Source organism: Chiloscyllium punctatum, chromosome 6 (assembly GCF_047496795.1).
Source record: "Chiloscyllium punctatum isolate Juve2018m chromosome 6, sChiPun1.3, whole genome shotgun sequence".
Lineage (NCBI taxonomy): Eukaryota > Metazoa > Chordata > Chondrichthyes > Orectolobiformes > Hemiscylliidae > Chiloscyllium > Chiloscyllium punctatum.
In genome coordinates this window covers 89,959,744-89,980,521 of record NC_092744.1, presented here as the reverse complement: position 1 = coordinate 89,980,521, position 20,778 = coordinate 89,959,744, and the positions used below count along the sequence as shown (strand labels likewise).

General features: G+C 40.7%; 1 protein-coding gene across 5 annotated transcripts in view; it reads right to left on the bottom strand.

The window, feature by feature from the left end:
• Positions 1–16,162: 16,162 nt before the first annotated feature.
• The window catches only part of ryk (receptor like tyrosine kinase), a 283,193-nt gene continuing 278,577 nt past the window's right edge, over positions 16,163–20,778 (bottom strand). For all 5 annotated transcript variants that reach the window (XM_072573228.1, XM_072573230.1, XM_072573229.1 and 2 more), the window contains 2 exons: positions 20,423–20,559; positions 16,163–17,155 (listed from right to left, as the gene is read on the bottom strand). In XM_072573228.1, coding sequence (XP_072429329.1) covers positions 17,044–17,155; positions 20,423–20,559 — 249 coding nt within the window. In that variant the 3' untranslated portion in view covers positions 16,163–17,043. The remainder of the gene's footprint in view (positions 17,156–20,422; positions 20,560–20,778) is intronic.

Sequence of the window (20,778 nt, the reverse complement as noted above, 5' to 3'; positions counted from 1 at the left end):
TAAAGAAAATGTGTTTGATTGAATAATGAGAACGGCATTTCCTCATTTGGAGACAGCAATTAATATTCCATTATTTTGCCTTACTCAAAACATGTCCATAATTTGAATTGTACAAATCCTGGGAATAAAAGACACCCTTAGAAAGCAAATTCAGTGATTCACAGGTTCATTCAGCACAGAAAAAATCCTTCAGCCCATCAAGTCTGCACCCACAATAACTACCACTAAAGGTACACTAATCCCAGTTTCCCTGCACTTGTCCCATATCAGAGAATCATAGAGATAGACAGCATGGAAACAAACCCTTCGGTCCAATTTGTCTATGCTGACAAGATAAGCCAAAATAAATCTAGTCCCATTTGGCAGCATTTGGCCCATATCCCTCTAAAACTTTCCTACATCCAGATGCCTTTTAAATGTTGTAGTTGCACCAGCCTCTATCACTTCCTCTGACAGCTACATGGACCACCCTCTGCGTGAAAATGTTGCCCCTTAGGTCCATTTTAAATCTTTCCCCTCTCACCCTAAACCTAAGCTCTCTAGTTCTGGACTTCCCACCCCAGTGAAAAGACTTTGTCTATTTATCCTATCCATGCCCCTCATGATTTTATAAACCTCCACAATATCACTCCTCAGCCTCCAATGCTCCAGGGAAAGTAGCCCCAGTCTATTAAACTTCTGCCTATAGCTCAAACTCTTCAACTCTATCCTTGAAAGTTATGATAGTTAAAGTGTTCATCCAAATATTTTTTCAAGATTTTCATGCTCCACTTGACAGTGCTGCTCCCAGGAAGTGCATTTCAGATTTTCATAACCCACTGAGTGATTTTTTTTCCCAAATCTCCTCTGAATCTCTTGCCCCTTCCCCCAAAACTCTGCCCTCTCGTGACTGACCCTTCAACCAAGAGGAACAGCTGCTCTCTATTCACCCTGTCCATATCCCTCATAATCATATATACCTCAATCACATTCCCCCTGTCTTCTCTGCTCTAGAGAAAACAATCCAAGTTTATCTAGTCTCTCCTTATTGCGCAAACCTCCTCTGTATCCCCTCAAGTGCTATCACATCCTTCCTGTAGAAAGCTAACCAGAACTGCACCCAGTGCTCCTGCTGTGGTCTCATCAAAGCTTTGTACAACTCCAACATTACCTCCTTGTTCTTATACTCTATACCATGACTGATGAAAGCAAGTGTCCCATTTGTCTTTTTAACTATCCTATTTGTGTGCACTGCCAACTTCAGGGATCTGTGAATAATTACCCCAAGATCCCGTTGTTCCTCTAAGCTACCCAGTGTCCTGCCACTCCTTCATCTTATTTCTTTTTCCAAAGTGCATCAACTCGCACCTACCAGGGTTAATTATACCATCTACTGCTGGTCTGTCCATCTGACCAACCCATATATATCCACCTGTAACCTAAAACTATTTTCTTTGCTATTAACCACTCTGCCGATCTTGGTGTGATCTGAAAATTTGCTTAGCCTTCCCTCCACATTTTCATTCAGTTACTCAAATAACCTTCTACCACCACCTGCTCAATCACACTTGCTAAGTAAGAACAAATACGTTTTGAAGGATGTATAAAATATGGTATTTCACATAGCTCACCATAAAATAATGAGCATCAGCACCACAGAGTGAAGCCTTTGGCCCATTTCCTCTGTTTACAAAGCACTAATCAGGAGTGTGATGGAATACTCCCTGCTTGCCTGGAAGAATACAGCTCCAAAGACACACAACTAGCTTGACAACCATCTGGGACAAAGCAACATGCTCGATTGGCACCACTTTTACAAACATTCCCTCCCTCCACCATTGACACTCAGAAGCAGCAGTGTATATCATTTACAAAATGCACTGCAAACATTCACTGAAGTTGTTAGACTGCACCTTCCACTGACCATCCTTCACTGCCACTGTGTCAAAATCTTGGAAACCCCGCTCTCTAGTAGCATTGTGGAGCTACCTACATTACATGGACAACAGTGTTCAAGAAAGCAGCTCACCACCACTTCCTCTGGGCGAGTGGAGGGGAGGGGGGCATTAAATACTGGCACAGCCAGCAATGCCTTCATCCCATGAATGAACTAAAAAACATTGAAAAAAATGGATTGATTGTACTCTCCGTAGAGCCTGATATTATCACCCCCATACGTGGCAGCTTTCCGTCAATGCCTCTTCTCAGCTAACAAAAAGTTTGCATCTTGCTAGCACCCGACGGAGGAACTCCCCACCTGAGGAAATTGACTTTATTTCAGCCAATGATAGGAAGTTTGAGCGTGGCTCATCTCAGGATAAATACCAATCTGAAAGAGGAAGGAAATGTGTGAAAAAATATCAGAAACAGAAGCAGGAGTTGGATATTCAGTCCCTTGAGCCTGGTCAGTCATTTCTCAAGGAGAAAGTGAGGACTGCAGATGCTGGAGATCAGGGTCGGGAGTGTGCTGCTGGAAAAGCACAGCAGCTCAGGCAGTATCCGAGGAACAGGAGAATCGACGTTTCCGGCAGGAGTCCTTCATCAGGAATGAGGCTTGTGAGCCAAGGGTGTGGAGAGATAAATGGGAGGTGGGTGGGGCTGGGGCAGAAGGAGCTGAGAGTCTGATAGGTGAATGAAGGTCAGGGAGAAGGTGATAGGTCAGAGAGGAGGGTGGAGGGGATAGGTGGGAAGGAAGATGGACAAGTTTGCATTCGCCCACATTGTAATCCAACTGCCTTATTTTTGCCACACACATACTTCCCCGTCTATACCTCTCTGCAGACCCTTTACCTCCCCTTGATAGCTTACATCCTGGTCTGTCTCTCTCTGCAGAAAATAGCTTCCTAACATACTGTGTCTTAAGACAGTTAATTTTAATCTTGATACTGAATTTTAACACTGCTCAAACATGGATTTGGATTTGATATGGCAAAGCTTAATCTCTAACAGTTCCTTTAGCCATCTTTGGGTTTTACAATAATCCCTTAAATTATTGTAAAATACCTGCAAATGGTCATTTCTTCCCTGTGCAAATGCAAACAAGCAGGTACTTTCATACTCATTTAACTCTCCTGACCAGTGTCTCCCTCTGACAAAATGACGTCCTTTGGCAAGAATCAGTGAACATCCCCACTTCTGAGATTTATTTTTTAAATTGCGTCTCATCGTTCATACTATTCACACGTGCATCTGCTGTTCGGTAATTTTTTTGATTTCACTGTGAAAATGTCATTTATTCGAAAATCCAAAAAAATTCTAATTTCTGAAAAAACAACTGGCCCCGAGGATTTTAGATAAAGGATTGTGTACCTGTATCATCTTTAATCATACTTTCACATATATTTGTAGTGAGATAGTAATAATTACAGCAATTTTAGGAATAGATAAAGTAGAATTAGTTAAAACATAGGACGTTGTCTTTAAAACAAAGGACCTGACAAAACAGAAAATTGAGGCATGACCGTCCCAACCCATGGGGAAGTTCTGACCTTATACTGGAGGGAAGGTCTTTGATGAATCAGCTGATGATGGTTGGGTCTCGGACATTACCCCTGAGGAACTCCTGCAGAGATGTCCTGGAGTTGAGATGACTGACCTCCAACAACCGTAAAACTTCTTAAATGCCAAGTATGTTTCGGGTGGACGCAGTGGATTGTGCTAATGTCACTGGACTAGCAAGCCAGAGACCCAGGTTAATGTCCTAGGAATATGAATTTGAATCCCACCATGGTAGATGGTGAAATTTGTATTCAATGAAAAGCCAGCCTAATGGCAATCACATAAAACTGTCAATTGTCAGAACAGCCTGGTCACTATTGTCTTTTAGGGAAGTGGACAGACCAACATGTAACTCTGGACCCACAGCAACATGGTTATCTTTAACCACTCTCTGGGCAATAAAAGCTTTGGATGCGAGCATAAGAGGTAAAATTACTAGGTTTGCAGATGACACCAAAATTGGAGGTGTAGTGGACAATGAAGAAGGTTACTCAGATTACAACAGGATCTTGACCAGATGGGCCAATGGGCTGAGAAGTGGCAGATGGAGTTTAATTCAGATAAATGCGAGGTGCTGCATTTTGGGAAAGCAAATCTTAGTAGGTGGTAAGGTCCTAGGGAGTGTTGCTGAACAAAGAGACCTTAGAGTGCAGGTTCATAGTTCCTTGAAAGTGGAGTCAGAGGTAGATAGGATAGTGAAGAAAGTGTTTGGTATGCTTTCTTTTATTGGTCAGAGTATTGAGTACAGGAGTTGGGAGGTCATGCTGTGGCTGTACAGGACATTGGTTAGCCCACTGTTGGAATATTGCGTGCAATTCTGATCTCCTTCCTATTGGAAAGATGTTGTGAAACTTGAAAGGGTTCAGAAAAGATTTACAAGGACGTTGGAGGATTTGAGCTATAGGGAGAGGCTGAACAGGCTAGGGCTGTTTTCCCTGGAGTGTCAGAGGCTGAGGGGTGAACTTATAGAGGTTTACAAAATCATGAAGGGCATGGATAGGGTAAATAGATAAAGCCTTTTCCTTGGCGTAGGAGAGTCCAGAACTAGAGGGCATAGGTTTAGGGTGAGAGGAGAAAGATATAAAAGAGACCTAAGGGGCAACTTTTTCACACAGAGGGTGGTACATGCATGGAATGAACTGCCAGAGGAAGTAGTGGAGACTGGTACAATTGCAACATTTAAGAGGCATTTGGATGGGTACATGAATAGGAAGGGTTTGGAGGGACATGGGCTGGGTGCTGGCAGGTGGGACTAGATTGGCTTGGGATATCTGGTCAACATGGACGGGTTGGACCGAAGGGTCTGTTTCCATGATGTACATCTCTATGACTCTATGCCTCTAAGATAGTGACACTCACATCCCGTGGATGAAAAAAAAGTGGAGAGTGTTCTCCCAATTTCCATTGACTTGTTTTTATTTGGCTTCCTTGATGTTACACTTGGTCAAAAGCAGCCTTGAGGCTAACAGTCCCTCTCTCCTACCCTCTGGAGATCAGCTCTCTTGTCCAATTTCTTCTGATTACTCTTTCTTGTATTCTCTGGACCTTCTTGTGACCTCCCCTATCCATCTTTGCTGCTCAGAGGTCTTCACATTACTATTTTTCCTTTCTGTTAATTGTCATACAGTCAGTTCTTATTAGTCTTCGGAGCATTGTTCTTATTCTCCTCAATATGCACTTGTGTATGTGTTGGGGAGGCTGGGAGTGGTGCTTGATAGGGCAATGTGGAAAAGTTGTTTCCCCTTGTGGGAGAGTCTAGGACTGGAAGGTATTACCTCAGAGAAAGGGTTTCACATTTAAGGCAGAGATGAGGTAAATATATAGAATTCTTTCCTCCAGAGCTGTCAAGGCTGGGTCATTAGATATATTCAAGCTTGAGATAGATTTTTAATCAGTAAGGGATATAGGGAAAAGGCAGAAAAATGGAGATGAAGATGATCAGATCAGCTTTGATGTTATTGAGTGGTGGTGCTGACTAGGTAGACTGAAAAGGTGACTTCTGTTCATAACATATTATGGTCTTATAGTAAGCATTCTCTTTTTGTGAATCTATTTTACCGCTTGCTACATGTTCTAGCAATTATGAAATTTTATTTTTAGCTGCTGGCCCTTGATATCCTAAATCATGTACAACCATTCTAAATGACATGCATGCAGAGTTGTGGGATTAGAGTACTCTTCTGGATTGGGTCCTGCTATAGCCACAAGTTCTTGGGAAAAACACTATTTTGATGGTGTAGTTTATTACCATACTTTAATAATTTGTGGGTATCATCATCAAAATTGTCCACACGTTTTTCTGCCAGTTTACTGTTGGAATCAAAACATCAAATTGTGAAGCTTCTTGTGGTATCCCTAGCACACTGCAAGATGTGCTTTAGATGCTAAAGTTGTTTTGCTATTTCTAACTTTTGGCATTTCTTTCTAATATACCCTTTCTTAGTAGATCTTCACTATTATTTCACTATTTTGAGTAGATTATTTACAGCAAAAAAAAACACGAGAAAACCAAATTAATAAATCTGCTTGCACATTCAGTTACACCATGAGAGCATGGTGATTTTGGAATTCAACTCCAAAAAAAAATCATCGAACGGTTTCCTGAAAGGAGGTCATTCAGTCCACTAGGACTGTGAAAGAAACATCTCATACTTCTTATATTTCATATTCCAACTTCTCCCTCTTAAGACAAAAAAATCAATCTTCCTCAAGTATATGTTCAAATGACATTGAAAAATTCTCTAAGGTATCTGGTTCTACTAGCCTCTCAGGTGATGAGTATTAACTCAGGGTTCTGGATTACGAATCACCATGCCACTGCCTTCTCTCATTGTCGAGGCAAGCTAATGATGCAAAGGACTAAGAGAAGTAGCTAATCAGACAATACAGCATCTATGAGTACAACCGTAGACACCCAATACTCTAGAGTGTGAAGTCACAACCTGCAGGCAATCAACTGTGGGAGAAGTTCAATCTAAAGTTCAAGCCAATGGAGATCATTGAGATCCTTTAGAATAGAGTTCCAAATTTTTACTATTCTCTATCTTCCTGGATGAGAGCAGCTCCAAACTCACAACCACTTCCATCTCCAAGGACAAGGGCAGCAGATACATAGGAACATCACCGCCTGCAAGTTCCCAACCAAACCACTCACCATCCTGATTTGGAAAGGTATCATCATTCCTTCATTGTCGCTGGGTCAAAATCCGGGAATTTGCTCTCTCTCTAAGGGCATTATGGGTCAACTTACAGAGTGTGGAATACAGTGATTCAAGAAGGCAGCTCACCAGCACCTGCTCAAGGGTAAGCAGGGGCAGGTAATAAATACTGGCCAGCTACTGATGCTGACATCTTATCAATGAACATAAAAAGACGCTCTTCCATTTTTAAAACAAAGCCCTCAGAAGTGGCTGCATTTTCTTCTTGCTGGCATGGACTTGGTGTTGTGAAACTTGAAAGGGTTCAGAAAAGATTTACAAGGATGTTGCCAGGGTTAGAGGAGTTGAGCTACAGGGAGAGGCTAAAAAGGCTGGGGCTGTTTTCCCTGGAGCATTGGAGGCTGAGGGGTGACCTTATAGAGGTTTACAAAATCATGAAGGGCATGGATAGGATAAATACATAAAGTCTTTTCCCTGGGGTCAGGGAGTCCAGAACTAGAGGGCATAGGTTTAGGGTGAGAGGGGAAAGATATAAAAGAGACCTACGGGGCAACTTTTTCATGCAGAGGGTGGTATGTGTATGGAATGAGCTGCCAGAGGATGTGGTGGAGGCTGGTACAATTGCAACATTGTAAAGGCATTTGGATGGGAATATGAATAGGAAAGGTTTGGAGGGATATGGGCCGGGTGCTGGCAGGTGGGACTAGATTGGGTTGGGATATCTGGTCGGCAATGATGAGTTGGACCGAAGGGTCTGTTTCCATGCTATACATCTCTATGACTCTAAGCCAGTTGCAATCACACCCCATGGATGTGCTGTACATCTCCATGACTTTAATAGGAGATATGCATACAAGAGCTAGAGGTTGTGTTGACATTATGTCTGACATCAGTTTGGATTCATCTGGAATACTGTGTTGCCTTAAAGAAGGTTGTGAACTAATAAATTTAATTTTTCAGTGCGCCTGCCCACATAGATTGCTATGATTGGCGTGCACAGAGCCTTGGAGGAATCTCATGGCCAAGCAGCTTAGAGGAACATTTCGGTGAAGGCATTGGAGAAAGTGCAGAAATGATTTGGGAGCACAGTTTCAGAGAGGTGGACCTTCAGTTGCTTGGGCAAGCCAACATGGATTTCCTTGCAGAAAAGAAGGTTGAAAAGGAGATCTGCTATGGCCTTTCAAAATGATGATGGGGCCTGGACATTAGTCAATGGGGAGGAGGAGAGTTAGTGTTAACGATTGGGAGTAAATAAGAGGAACTGTTTAAGTTAATTAAATAATGAGAAGGCACAGATTTAAAGTTATTGGCAAAAGCAGCAAAAATGAAATGAGATAAACACACACAAGTAGTTAACATGTGGAGTGAACTGCATGGGTGAGGTGGAGCCAGGTCCAATTGAGGCATTCATAAAACATTCAAGCATGTGATTTAGAAGAGAACAATTTGCAATGTTACAGGGAGAAGGCAGGACAATGATAATTATTGGCAAATTGCTGAAGGCATGATGGGCTGAATGGTCTTCTCCATTGCAGTGATTCTGTGGTCTTTGTTTTCCCCAGTGCAGAGGAGAACATTATAAATGAACTGCTGCTTTGCCTGGCGGGATCCCTTATCATGGGCAGTGTGACAATGAAAGGGCAGGTGTTGCAGCTCCTGTGGGTACAGGAGACTAAGGAAAAGGGGGTTGGGGTGACTGAGAATTGATTATGATGTTATGGTGGAAATGGTCCCTTCAGGATCCTGTTATTTGTAGTGTCATTATGTGGGAGGGGATGGAAATGGTAATGGAGATCCAGTGAAAATAGAGGTTGATGGGGTAGAAGCTGAGGATCCTGGGAACCCTGACATGGTTCTGGAAGGAAAGGGAAAAAGTGAGAGCAAAGTGCAGGCATACACAGCTGAGAGCCATTGTATGGGCTTTCTGATTAAGGATAAGGAAGAACATACAAGTAAAGAACAAGAGTCAGACACTCGGGCCAGCGAGCCTGCTTTGCCATTCGATAAGATCATGATTGATCTGATTTTAACCTCAATTTGACATTCCAGCATATCCACGATAATCCGTAATTCCCTTGCAAATCAAGAATATATCAACTTTTGCCTTAAAAATATTTCAACATTCTGCATCTCTTTTGAGGAAGGGAGTTCCAAAGACTCCCAACCATCTGTAAGAAAAAGAAAGTTTCTTCATCGCTGTCTTAAATGGGTGCTTTCTTATTTTTCAACTCTGACCCTGAGATCTAGATTCTCGTACAAGAGGACACATCTTTTCCATGATCCCCTGGTCAACTCCCTTCAGCTTTTATATGTTGCAATAAAGTTACCACTAACTCTTCTAAACTCCAGAGGATACAGGCCTAGACTGCCTAGCCTTTTCTCATAATGCAATTCACCCATTCCAGGTATTAGTCGAGTAAAGCTTCTCTGAACTGCTTCCAATACATTAACATTGTTTTGTAAGTATGGTGGCCAATACTATACACAATATTCCAGATGCAGCCTCACAAATGCCTGGTATAATTGAAGCATAGCCTCCCTACTCCAGCATCCAATTCCCCTTGCAATAAACCATGATATTCTATTGGTTTTCCTGATTACTTGCTGTAACAGCATTCTGACCTCCTGTGGATATGATGGAATGCAAGAGGACACCAATCTCTCCACAAGTCAAAGTCTTGCAAGCTCTCACCAATTAGATAATATGCTTCTTTTTAAATTATTTCTGCCAATTTCACACTTTTCCACATTGTACTCCATTTCCCAGATCTTTGCTTACTCACCTAACCTATCTATATCCCTTTGCAGGCTCCTTCTGCTCTCTTTTCAATCCACATAGCTACATATCATTGTGTCATCAACAAATTTAGCAATTTACATAAATGATTTGGACGAAGGGATCAGCCATCCCTTTCACGTAGCTCATTTATATAAATTGTGAAGAGTTGAAACCCTAGCACTGGCCCCTGTGGCACACCACTTGTGACATCCTGTTGGTCTGAAATAAAAACACTCATTTCAGCTCTCTGCTTCTTGTTAGCAAGTCAATCTTCTATGCATGCCAATATGTAGCCCCTAGCACCATAAACATTTAGATAGTTTTCATATCAGAAGTGTTGGTATCGAATGAAGCATCATTTGAACATTTACAACAGAGATGCAGTTACTATAATGGAATAGAAGCCTCACAGCATACAGCAGGTTGTGAGGGAGTGTGGTCAGGCGGAGTGAATGAGCTTGTGACAAATATAGTCAATAATTGTTGGGTCGACATTCCCTCCATCACCTTCACTCCCTCCACTGTTTTCTAAAGGGCAACTAGGAATGGGCAATAAATGTGGATGCCCGTATCGTGTTGCAGGATGAGGAGAGAGGCTGGTTAGAAATTCGGGATTCATACCGTAAGGCACTGGCCATCATTTTTCAGTCTTTATCAGACTCAGGGTGGTGTCAGATGACTGGACAATTGCCAAGTTACACTCTAGTTGAAACAAAAGAGTCAAGAACAGGCCCAACAACTATAGATGAGTCAGTCCTGGGAAAGCTTTGTAGAACCACAATTCAAAACACTATTAGCAGTCAGATGGGAAAATGTGGTTTAATTAAGAAAAAAGAAAGCCTGCATTTCTTAAAGGAAAATCAGATTTAACCAAGTAGCTTGAGATTTTTCATAAGGTAAAGGAGAGGGTTCATGTTCACCACACATTAGTGGTGTACTGTACACAGACTGTTAAAGAACATGTGATATGGATTTCAACAAGGGTTCAGGATAGAATAATTGGACAGAAATTGTGCCCATAGGTGGAAGGGACAAGGACCAGAGATTTAACATAATTAGCAAAAGAAGCAATGGTGACATGAAGAGAAATTTCTATCTGGAGCAAGTGGTTGGGATCTGGTATGTGTTACCTGAGAACATAAGGGGAGGCAGATTCAATATTGACTTTCAAAGGTAGTTTTGGATTATTATCTGAAGAGAAAAATGCAGGGCCACAGTGAAAAGGTAAAGACGCAGTGCTCGATGAGATGTGTTTTACAGAGGGCTGAATGGACCCCTTCCATGCTGTAACCATTCTGTAATTCTATAAACGCAAATGCTTCCACTCACTGTGAACAGGAAATTGGTGAAGTGAGACTGAATGCTAATGTTTCAAGTCAATTAGTTCTTTAGAACTGAAGTAAAAATGTGATGGAAGAGGGCAAGGGGAGGAAGAACTGCGCTGAGTAGAGAAAGGAGAGATTAAACCAGTAAAAACATGATTGACTATGATGTGATTGTACCTCTGGTCATTTCTACCACAAAACTAAAATATACTGCTCTTTGAAATCTATGTCATGCTTTGCAAGTGACTATTACATCAGAATGATTTGTATCATTTAGTTAATGTACCAGTTAATTTTTCTGTAAAAAACTGTACATTTGTAAACACTTCAGGAACAAAATGGAAGGGTTGAACAGAAAAAGAAATCTGATTTACTAAATGAAAGTGATGCTGTATGGAATCTGAAAGAGTGCTAAAGTCCTCCATTGCTGAAAAATTCTGAATTCCAGCAATGCCATGAAGTCTTAAAAAATAATTTCTGATAAACAGAAATCTTGTCTCTCAGAAGAATATGTGCGTGAATGTATGAAGGATATGAATTATATGTTCTAAGTTCCAATTAGGAGCAGAAACAGCCCAGTCTGTCATCCAATATGATCTGTTTATGCTCCAAATTCCACATTCCCCATCTCTCCCTGATGATCTTTGATGCCCCTCCCTAAACAAGAATCTAACCACCTCCACCTTAAAAATTCTTTACGTATATTGTTTCCACCGTCTTTGGAGGCAGATAGTTCCAAAGTCACACAACCTTTTGAGAAAAAAATCCTCTTATCTGTGTTTTAAATGATTTGTAACAATATACGAGTGCTGGAACTCTCCCTTAAGTGCAAACATGCATTCTGTGTTTACTTTGCCAAGACCATTCAGGATTTTATACACTTCAATCAAGTCATCGCTCACACGTTTTAACTCTAGTGTGAACAAGCCAAATCTGTCCAACAGTTCCTAATAAGACAATCCATTCAGTCCAAGTATCAATCCAGTAAACTACTTATGAACCATATCCAATACATTTACCACCTTCCTTACATAGAGTCCAAATTGCACACAGTGTTTGAAATGTGGTCTCACCAATACTCTGTATAACAAAAGAATAATAGTTTTAATTTCAGTTCCTCTTGTAATAAAAGATAATACTGTATTTAATTCACCTTCTTAGTAATTTGCCACATCTGCAGACCAACTTATGAACCACAACTCTAAAACTTCGATCTTCCTTTACTTTGTAATTCTACAGCTGTTCACTGTTTAAATGAATTATTACAGCCAGAAGGAAGCTTTTCGTGCCATTGTGACTGCACCAACTTCAAATGAGCTTCATTACGAAATGCCAATCTCCTGCCTTTCCCCCATATCCCTTTCACACTATTTCTATCCAAGTGATCATCTATAGCCCTCCTGAATGACTCAATTGAACCACCAGATTTCCAGGCAATACATTCCATATTTTAGCCACTCGTTGAGTGGAAAAGCTTTGCTTGCATGTCACTTTAAACCTATACTCTCTCATTCTTGTTCATTTTACAAGCTGTAACAGTTGCTCCCTATCTACTCTTTCCAGCTCCCTCGTGAATTTGAAAATTTCTATTAGATTTCCTCTTGGCTTTCTTCCTTCCATGGAGAACAATCCCAACTTCTTCAAGCTACCCTCATAACTGAAGTTTCTCATTCCTGGAACCACCTTCGTAAATTATTTTGCATTCTGTCCAATGCATTCACATCATTTTGATAATATGGTGCCCAGAACAGTACACAATGCTCCAGCTGAAGTCTAACAAGTTCAACATCATATCCCTGCTTTTGCACTCTAAGACCCTGTGAAAAAAACTGAGAACATTGTACACTTTATTAACTGCTCTCTCCACCTATCCTGTCACCTTCAATGATCTTTGCACATAAACACCTAAGTCCATCTACTCCTCCACCCCCTATTTTGTATTGTCTTTGAATATCCTTCTGACCAAAATATATCATCTCTCATTCTCTGCACTGAAGCCCACCCGCCACCTATTTGCTCACTCCACCAACTGTGTCCTTTTGGAAGTTCATACCATCCTTACATAATATTCCAGATGCGGTCTCACCAAGGCCCTGTATAATTGCAGCAAGACATCTCTGCTCGTGTATTTGAAACCTCTCATTATGAAGGCCACTTGTCTTCTTCACTGCCTGCTGCACCTGCAAGCATACTTTCAACAAATGGTGTACCAGGATACTCAGGTCTTGGTTTTCATAATCCATCACCATTCAGATAATAATCTGCCTTCCTCTTTTTGCTACCAAAGTGGATAACCTCAAATTTATTTACATCATACTTCATCTGCTATGCATTTGACCACTCACTCAACTCATTAAAATTACACTGATTCATCACTGATGTCATTGATATCGGTAGGGATCATGGTCTCAAAGCTGACTCCTTGACCTTTCTACTGCTTTACTCCTTCCAGAGCTTGACTCATGAGACTGGTTGGGAAACTACTGTCTTTCAGGCAAGCTTCTTTTTAAAATGCTTTCTTAAAAATCTCATCATGTTCTGGTCCTTTCCAGAAAAAAGTAACCACAGAATTTCAACTAACCTAATGTTTTTTCAAATCCAAAGTGTGAAACAGAGTTGACCAATTTATGTTCAAGTGCTACAATCATTTCCTTTCCTAGAACTGAACATTCTGTCCAAATGTGGGTTGAATATTTGCTTAAGTTCTGCAAAATAGCAGTACCTGAAACAAGTTTGTTATTTTAAAAAAGGCAAAGGCAGCATTGTCTGCAGAGTGCCAAGCAGATGTTGTGAAGCTAAAGACAATTCTAATAAATAAACTGGTGTTAGGTGATGTTATGAAATTTTACAAATTTATTTGCAGCTTTACAGGAAGATGACAAGTCAGGGTAAGAGAAGCCAGCAGAGTACTTTTCAAAGAAAGTAAACCAATATCAGAAGATGTACTCTTCAATGGTAAAGGAGACTGTTAGTTTTTGTAGACTCTAATTTCAGCCTCAAAATACATGATTGTTCCACTGAAGTTATTGACTCAACTGTTCAATGTAAGATTTATTCACATTTTTGGAGAAAGATAAAATAGCTGATGCATTACAAAGAATATGATTCTTCATAAATAGCTTAAATAATCTGGAAAGTAAGTGACACAAAATTGTTCAAATTCTGTATAAAGGAATGAATACGAGTGAATGGATCTAATTTTGTGTTGGATTGTACATGTATTATATCTACCTGGTAATGAAACATTTAAAACAGCAATCCATTTTCTTTAAGGGTGGAAGTATGTAAGAGATGATAGATTTTTCATTTTGGAAGTATAAACTGAAATGAAAGGTGAACTTTGGGATATCTGGTCAGCATGGACGGGTTGGACCCAAGTGTTGGTTTCCTTGCTGTAAATCTCTATGACTCTATGCTATAACTAGAATACCAAGAAGGATTTGCAACTTCAAGTGCTATAGAACATAGAACATAGAACAATACAGCGCAGTACAGGCCCTTCGGCCCTCGATGTTGCGCCGATCAAAGCCCACCTAACCTACACTAACCCACTATCCTCCATATACCTATCCAATGCCCGCTTAAATACCCATAAAGAGGGAGAGTCCACTACTGCTACTGGCAGGGCATTCCATGATCTTACGACTCGCTGAGTGAAGAACCTACCCCTAACATCAGTAATATATTTGTTGAGTAGTGCAATATTGTTTTTCAGAGGCAGTAGAGCAAAGTCAAGAGTGAATGGCACTGAGAATGTTCCAAGTTAAGGAAACTCTGCTTGATAACAGCTCTCTGATTGGTTAAATGCAGACAGAAAGAATCCCTCGTTCTCTCTCTCAAAAGAAGTGCAGATGCTGTAAATCAGAGACAAAAAATAGATATCACTGTAAAAGCTCAGCAATCTGGCAGCATTTGTGCGGAGAAATCAGAGTTAACGATTTGGGTTGAGTGACCCACCCTGAGAGCTGAGGAACTCAGTGGAATTATTAGACAGTGAAAGTACTTAAAGAGAGAGTTTAAACTTAAAGGAAATACAACAAAAACATTTCCACATCTAATATTTTAAAATGATGCCTTTTTTTTCCATTTCTAATTAATTAAACAAATACACCTTCACTGTAAATTTAACTGATATTTTGGTTTGTCTGTGATTTTTCAAACTGAGTTTAAAACAGTGATGGAGAACTGTGGATGCTTTAAATCAGAAACAAAAACAGAGGTTGCTGTAAAAACTAAACAGGTCTGCTAACATCTGTGAAGAGAAATCAGAGTTTTGGGTCCGGTGACCCATCCTCAGAACTCAGTTTAACAATATTGAAACCATTACAATAGCTCTTATAGGGCAATGGCTCATTCAACACCAAGTTATGACAGTCACAGTGTCACTGAAACTTGTGAACGGAGCGTATAAACAGTTTTGTCTAGCTCCCGTGACTTTTACGGAGTAGTTCACTGGGTCCCTGTTGCTGGGTCAAAATCCTGCAATTCTCTCACTGCATTGTGGGTCAACCCACAGTGCATGGTTTGCAGAAGGTCAAGAACGGAGCTCATCATCAGCTTCTCAAGGGCAATCATGGATTTAATTGTAAGGTCCTGGGGTGTGCTGCTGAACAAAGAGACCTTGTGGTGCAGGTTCACAGTTCCTTGAAAGTGGAGTCCCAGGTAGATAGGATAGTGGAGGCGGTGTTCGGCATACCTGCCTTTATTGGTCAGTGCATTGAGTACAGGAGTTGGGAGGTCATGTTGCAGCTGTACAGGACATTGGTTAGGCCACTATTGGAATACTGCGTGCAACTCTGGTCTCCCTGCTATAAGAATAACGTTATGAAACTTGAAAGGGATCAGAAATGATTTACAAGAATGTTGCCAGGGCTAGTGGGTTTGAGCTATAGGGCGAGGCTGAATACACTGAGGCAATTTTCCTTGGAGCACCAGAGGCTGAGGGTTCACCTTATAGAGGTACAAATACAACACTTTAAAGGTACCTGGATGGGTATATGAATAGGAAATGTTTAGAGGGATATGGGCCAAGTGCTGGCAAACGGGACTAGATTTATTTAGGATATCTGGTTGGCTTTCTGTGCTGCACATCTCTATGAATGAATAACTAGGGACAGGCAATAAATGCTGGCAACATCCGCTTCTGATGAGTGGATAAAAAAATGCAGGAGGCCATTCAGCCATCATGCCCACACCAATTCCATTGCCCATGTCCTAGCTCCTCTCCAAATTTCTGCAGACCACTTCTATCCAAATACCATCCAACTCAACTGTATAATTACGTAACTGCCCTTACCTTGGTCCATGGTATATGTTGGACTATATTCAGCATTCAAAGAAGATATTAGCGAATTACTGAAAAATACAAGTCTGATTTGCTCAGTAGCTGCTTAAATATTACTAAGTCTAAGTCTTCACAAATATTCAGAAATATTTTTCGGCTTTATTATCATATCCTCTGCATTTTACAAAGATGAAATTGTACAAAGATGAACACAAGATGACAACTAGAACTAACAAACAATTGAATTGTTCAAAAGTATATACAAGATTTTGATTTACAAAGGAAAGCCTTAACCTAGTTATCCCAACCACCTCGTACCAAAGAACAGAAAGCTCCCATACTGGTCAATGAAGTATATCAGTGGAATGCCACATTGTGATGGATTAAACTTTACCATGGCAACAGCAAGTGATAAATGTAAAACATACCCTACCTATCGTGTTTTCAGACAAAATTAAAAAATCTGTATGTGCCTTCTCTAGTCCAACTATCTGCTGCATGATGGGAAAAAGCCTGCATGCTTCAAAGTGCAAGAGGCTTAAGAATTACACAAGACATAGGAATGGACCGGGATCTTGGTTACTGCTGAAAATGAACCAAAGCTTTGTGAAGCAGTGAACCATTTGGGAAATGGTGCTGTGGTGTAGATAAGCAGCAGCACAGTCATTCAAAAATCATGTCACAATGTGCTTCATAAACAATTTTTAAAATCTGGCTCCCATGGAATATAGGTAATAGGAGCTAAGAAATGAGAGTCCAAGTTCCAAACTGATGTTGGTCTAATAAATTTGGCTGCTCCAGAAACCTCACCCCAATATGGAGCTTAGTAAAAATGTATTCATTCAGTAAACATGATGCTGTATTATGAAATACCAAAACTCACATTATCAAGATATTTTACAAAACAAAACTAAGAAAGAATTTCAAGGCACTCTGCTTCAGAAGAAATATTTCCCCTGATTTTCTTCGTTTCTGATTTTAATTCTGTTTAGTGTTGAAGATTTCATTTGTGATTTCAGTTCAGACATAGGCCCCTAAGGCAGCATGAAATTCAGTCAGACACTGCACTAGCTGCTGGAACTTTGGTCTCTCATCACGATCCAAGGCCCAACAGCAGGCCATCACTGCAAATCTGTTCAGGAAATACAAAAATAGTTTCAAATTACAGGGTAAAGGCTATACATGAGTAATCATACAAGAATCAGGGAAGGGTGAGATCACCATTCAGAAATGGACTGCTGCATTGGTTCTGACCACTTAATATCCCTTTCCCTCAGCAGAATCAACATGCCTTCTAGGATGCTCACCTACAGATCACTGTGGGCTGAACTGCCATCTAAAAGGTAAAGGTGCCATGATCTCATTAGAGAGAACGAAAAACGACTGATAATATTAACTTGAGGGTAAGCCTACCCCAGACATGGGGAAAAGTCAAGGAGGAAGGACCTTGATGGCAACCTTAATTTGGGCTGTTGGCAGCTCTCTGCATTGCCAACTAGCTATATAGTCAACTGACCTAACAACTGCCTTAAACATTATGGCCTACTAATCTAGTGACATTATCACAATCATTAGTGGGGAGACAATGGCCCTGTGGTATTTTTGCTAGACTGCTAATCCAGAGACCCAGATATTGTTCTGGGGGCAAGAGGATGAATCCCAACATGGCAGATGGTGGAATTTGAATTCGATTAAAAAACCCTGTAATTAAGAGTTCTAATGACCGTGAAACCATTGCTGATTTTCAGGAAAAACCCAACTGATTCACTAACGTCCTTTAGGGAAGGAAACTGTCACCCTTACCTGGTCAGACCTACATGTGATTCTAGACCCACAGCAATGTGGTTAACTCTTAACTGCCCTCTGGGTAACTAGGGATGGGCAAGAAATACAGGCTTAGCCAGTGATGCCCTCATCCCAGAAACGAATAAAAAAAGAATTACACCACAGTATACCCCTTTCCCATTTTTTTATTGCTGCCAGCTACATGTAATTATTTCCTTGAATCACAAATACACTTCATGCTGAATCTGCATTCAGGAAAACTGATTGATTTTGGTTGAAATACAATTTATGGCACATTTGCTATCATTTAAGAACGGCAACTCCTGACCTGCCCTCCTAGATAGAACAGAAAACATTACGTTGAATATGACCTCTTCCCTGGTATCTTCCAACAGTTAGAGCCACATCAGGAGGATCAGAGAATATGTCACTTCTCATGGTGAATATATTTGTAATCAATTGTGCGCTCCTTTTTCTAAACTGGTTCCTTTGTAGAAAATATTTCACATTATTTATTTTGCGAGGCTCTGTGACAGTTTAAGATTTGGCTAAAATTCAGACATTCTATCATTTAGAGATGTTATGAGCTTCTGCTCTTTTGTTTTCTTGCTGAAAATGGCAAGGCCAAAATTGTAACTCCACTAAGTTAATTCATAGAATCTTAGAACTATAGATTACAAAAGAGATTGTTTGGATAAGCGTGTTTGTACTGATCAAAACTATTCTAAATCTACACTAGTCCTACTTTCCAGCATTTAGCCCTCAGCTTTGAATTTTATGTTTCAAACTGCTAAGCCAATTCCTTTTTAAAGGTTGTGAGGTTTCCTAACTACTCTCCCTGGCAATTCATTTCGGATTCCCACATTCATCTGGGTGAAAAATGCCTCAAATCCCTTCTAAACCTTCTACTTTACACCTTTAAATTATGTCACTTTGTATTGACCTGACACTAAACGGGACAGCTGAACAAAGAACAAAGAAAATTACTGCACAGGAACAGGGTCTTTGGCCCTCCAAGCCTGCGCTGATCCATATCCTTCATCTAAACCTGTCGCCTACTTTCTAAGGATCTGTATCTCTCTGCTCCCTGCCCATTCATGTATCTGTCTAGGTATATCTTAAATGATATCATTCCTGCCCCTACCACCTCTGCTGGCAACACATTCCAGGAACCCACCACCCTCTGCATAAAGAAATTTCCATATATATCTTCCCTAAACTTTTCCCCTCTCACTTGGAATTCGTGACCCCCAGTAATTGAGTCCTCGACTCTGGAAAAAAGTTTCTTGCTATCCACTCTGCCTACACCTCTCATGATTTTGTAGGCCTCAATCAGGTCCCCCCCACCCCCATTCAACTGCCTTCTTTCCAATGAAAATAATCCTAACCTACTCAACCACTCCTCATAGCTAGCGCCCTCCATAGCAGGCAACATCCTGGTGAACCTCCTCTACACCCTCTCCAAAGCATCCACATGCTTTTGGCAATGTGGTGACCAGGACTCCAAATGCATTACAAATGTGGCCGAACCAAAGTCCTTTACAATTGTAACATGACCTGTCAACTCTTGTACTCAATACCCCATCTGATGAAGGAAAGCAAGCCGTATGCCTTTTTGACCTCTCTATTGACCTGCATTGCCACTTCCAGGGAATAATGAACCTGAACACCCAGATCTCTGCACATCAGTTTTCCTCAGGACTTTTCCATGTACTGTATAGTTCGCTCTGGAATTGCATCTTCCAAAATGCAACACCTCGCATTTGTCCGGAATAAACTCCATCTGCCATTTCTCTGCCCAACCTTCCTCCAAATCATTTATATATATCACAAACAAGTGGTCCCAGCATGGATCCCTGTGGGACACCACTGGTCACAGGTCTCCATTTTGAGAAGCTCCCTTCCACTACTGCACTCTGTCTCCTGTTGCCCAACCAGTTCTCGATCTATCTGGCTAATACATCTGGATCCCACGTGACTTCAACTTCTTCATCAGCCTACTATGGGAAACCTTATCAAACACCTTACTAAAGTCCATGTATATGACATCTACATTCTTCCCTCGTCAAGCAACTTTGTCATGTCTTCAAAGAATTTTAATTAGCTGCTTCTTACACACCCTGTCCATGCTTCTCATAATCTCATGCACCTTTAACATGTCCTCTCGCAGGTTTCTCTCCTCTAAAGAAAACAACCTGACTCATCCAGCTAAACTACGCAAAGTTCTGCTGAATCATCCCTGCATCCCCTCCAATTCATACTTCTTTCTTATAATCTAGTGACCAGAATTGCACAAAGAACTCCAGCTGTGACATAACTGTGAGCTTCCTACTGTCTTGAAATTCAATGAGTATTCTTGTTTCTTGTTCCTTTTCCCAAAGTCCATCTCCTCACACTTATCAGGATTAAATTCCATCTGCTCCTGATCTGATCATCTGATCGATTTGGCAGTATCCTCCTGCGATCAGTGGCTGTCCCTGTGATATATAGCAGCATGTCAGAGCTCCCCATCATTAAATAGGGGCTTGGCTCACCCAAACGGAGCAAAACAAACTGTTCCATAATTATAAATAAGATCCACAAAAATAAAACACTGCGTATCACAGTAACTTACAGTTCATCCGGACAGTTGATTGGCTGGGCTATTCTGTATCCATCCTTAAGATAAGCAGCCATCTCAAAAGGATCAATGTCAACATATGGAGTCTGTCCCAATGTCATGAGCTCCCACAATGTAACTCCAAATGCCCACTTAAAATAAGACAAGACAGACCATAAGACATCGTATACCAGGAAGATCTGTTTGATTTGTTTAGGGAGCATATTTTTGCACGTAAATAAAAAATTTCCCAAAATACTGTATTTTATAGTATTTCAACAACAATGTTTTTAGTAAAAGTCTCTATTTGAATAAACTAGTTTGTAATCAGGACTTCTATTCAGATTACTCAAACTTCAGGAATAATATCC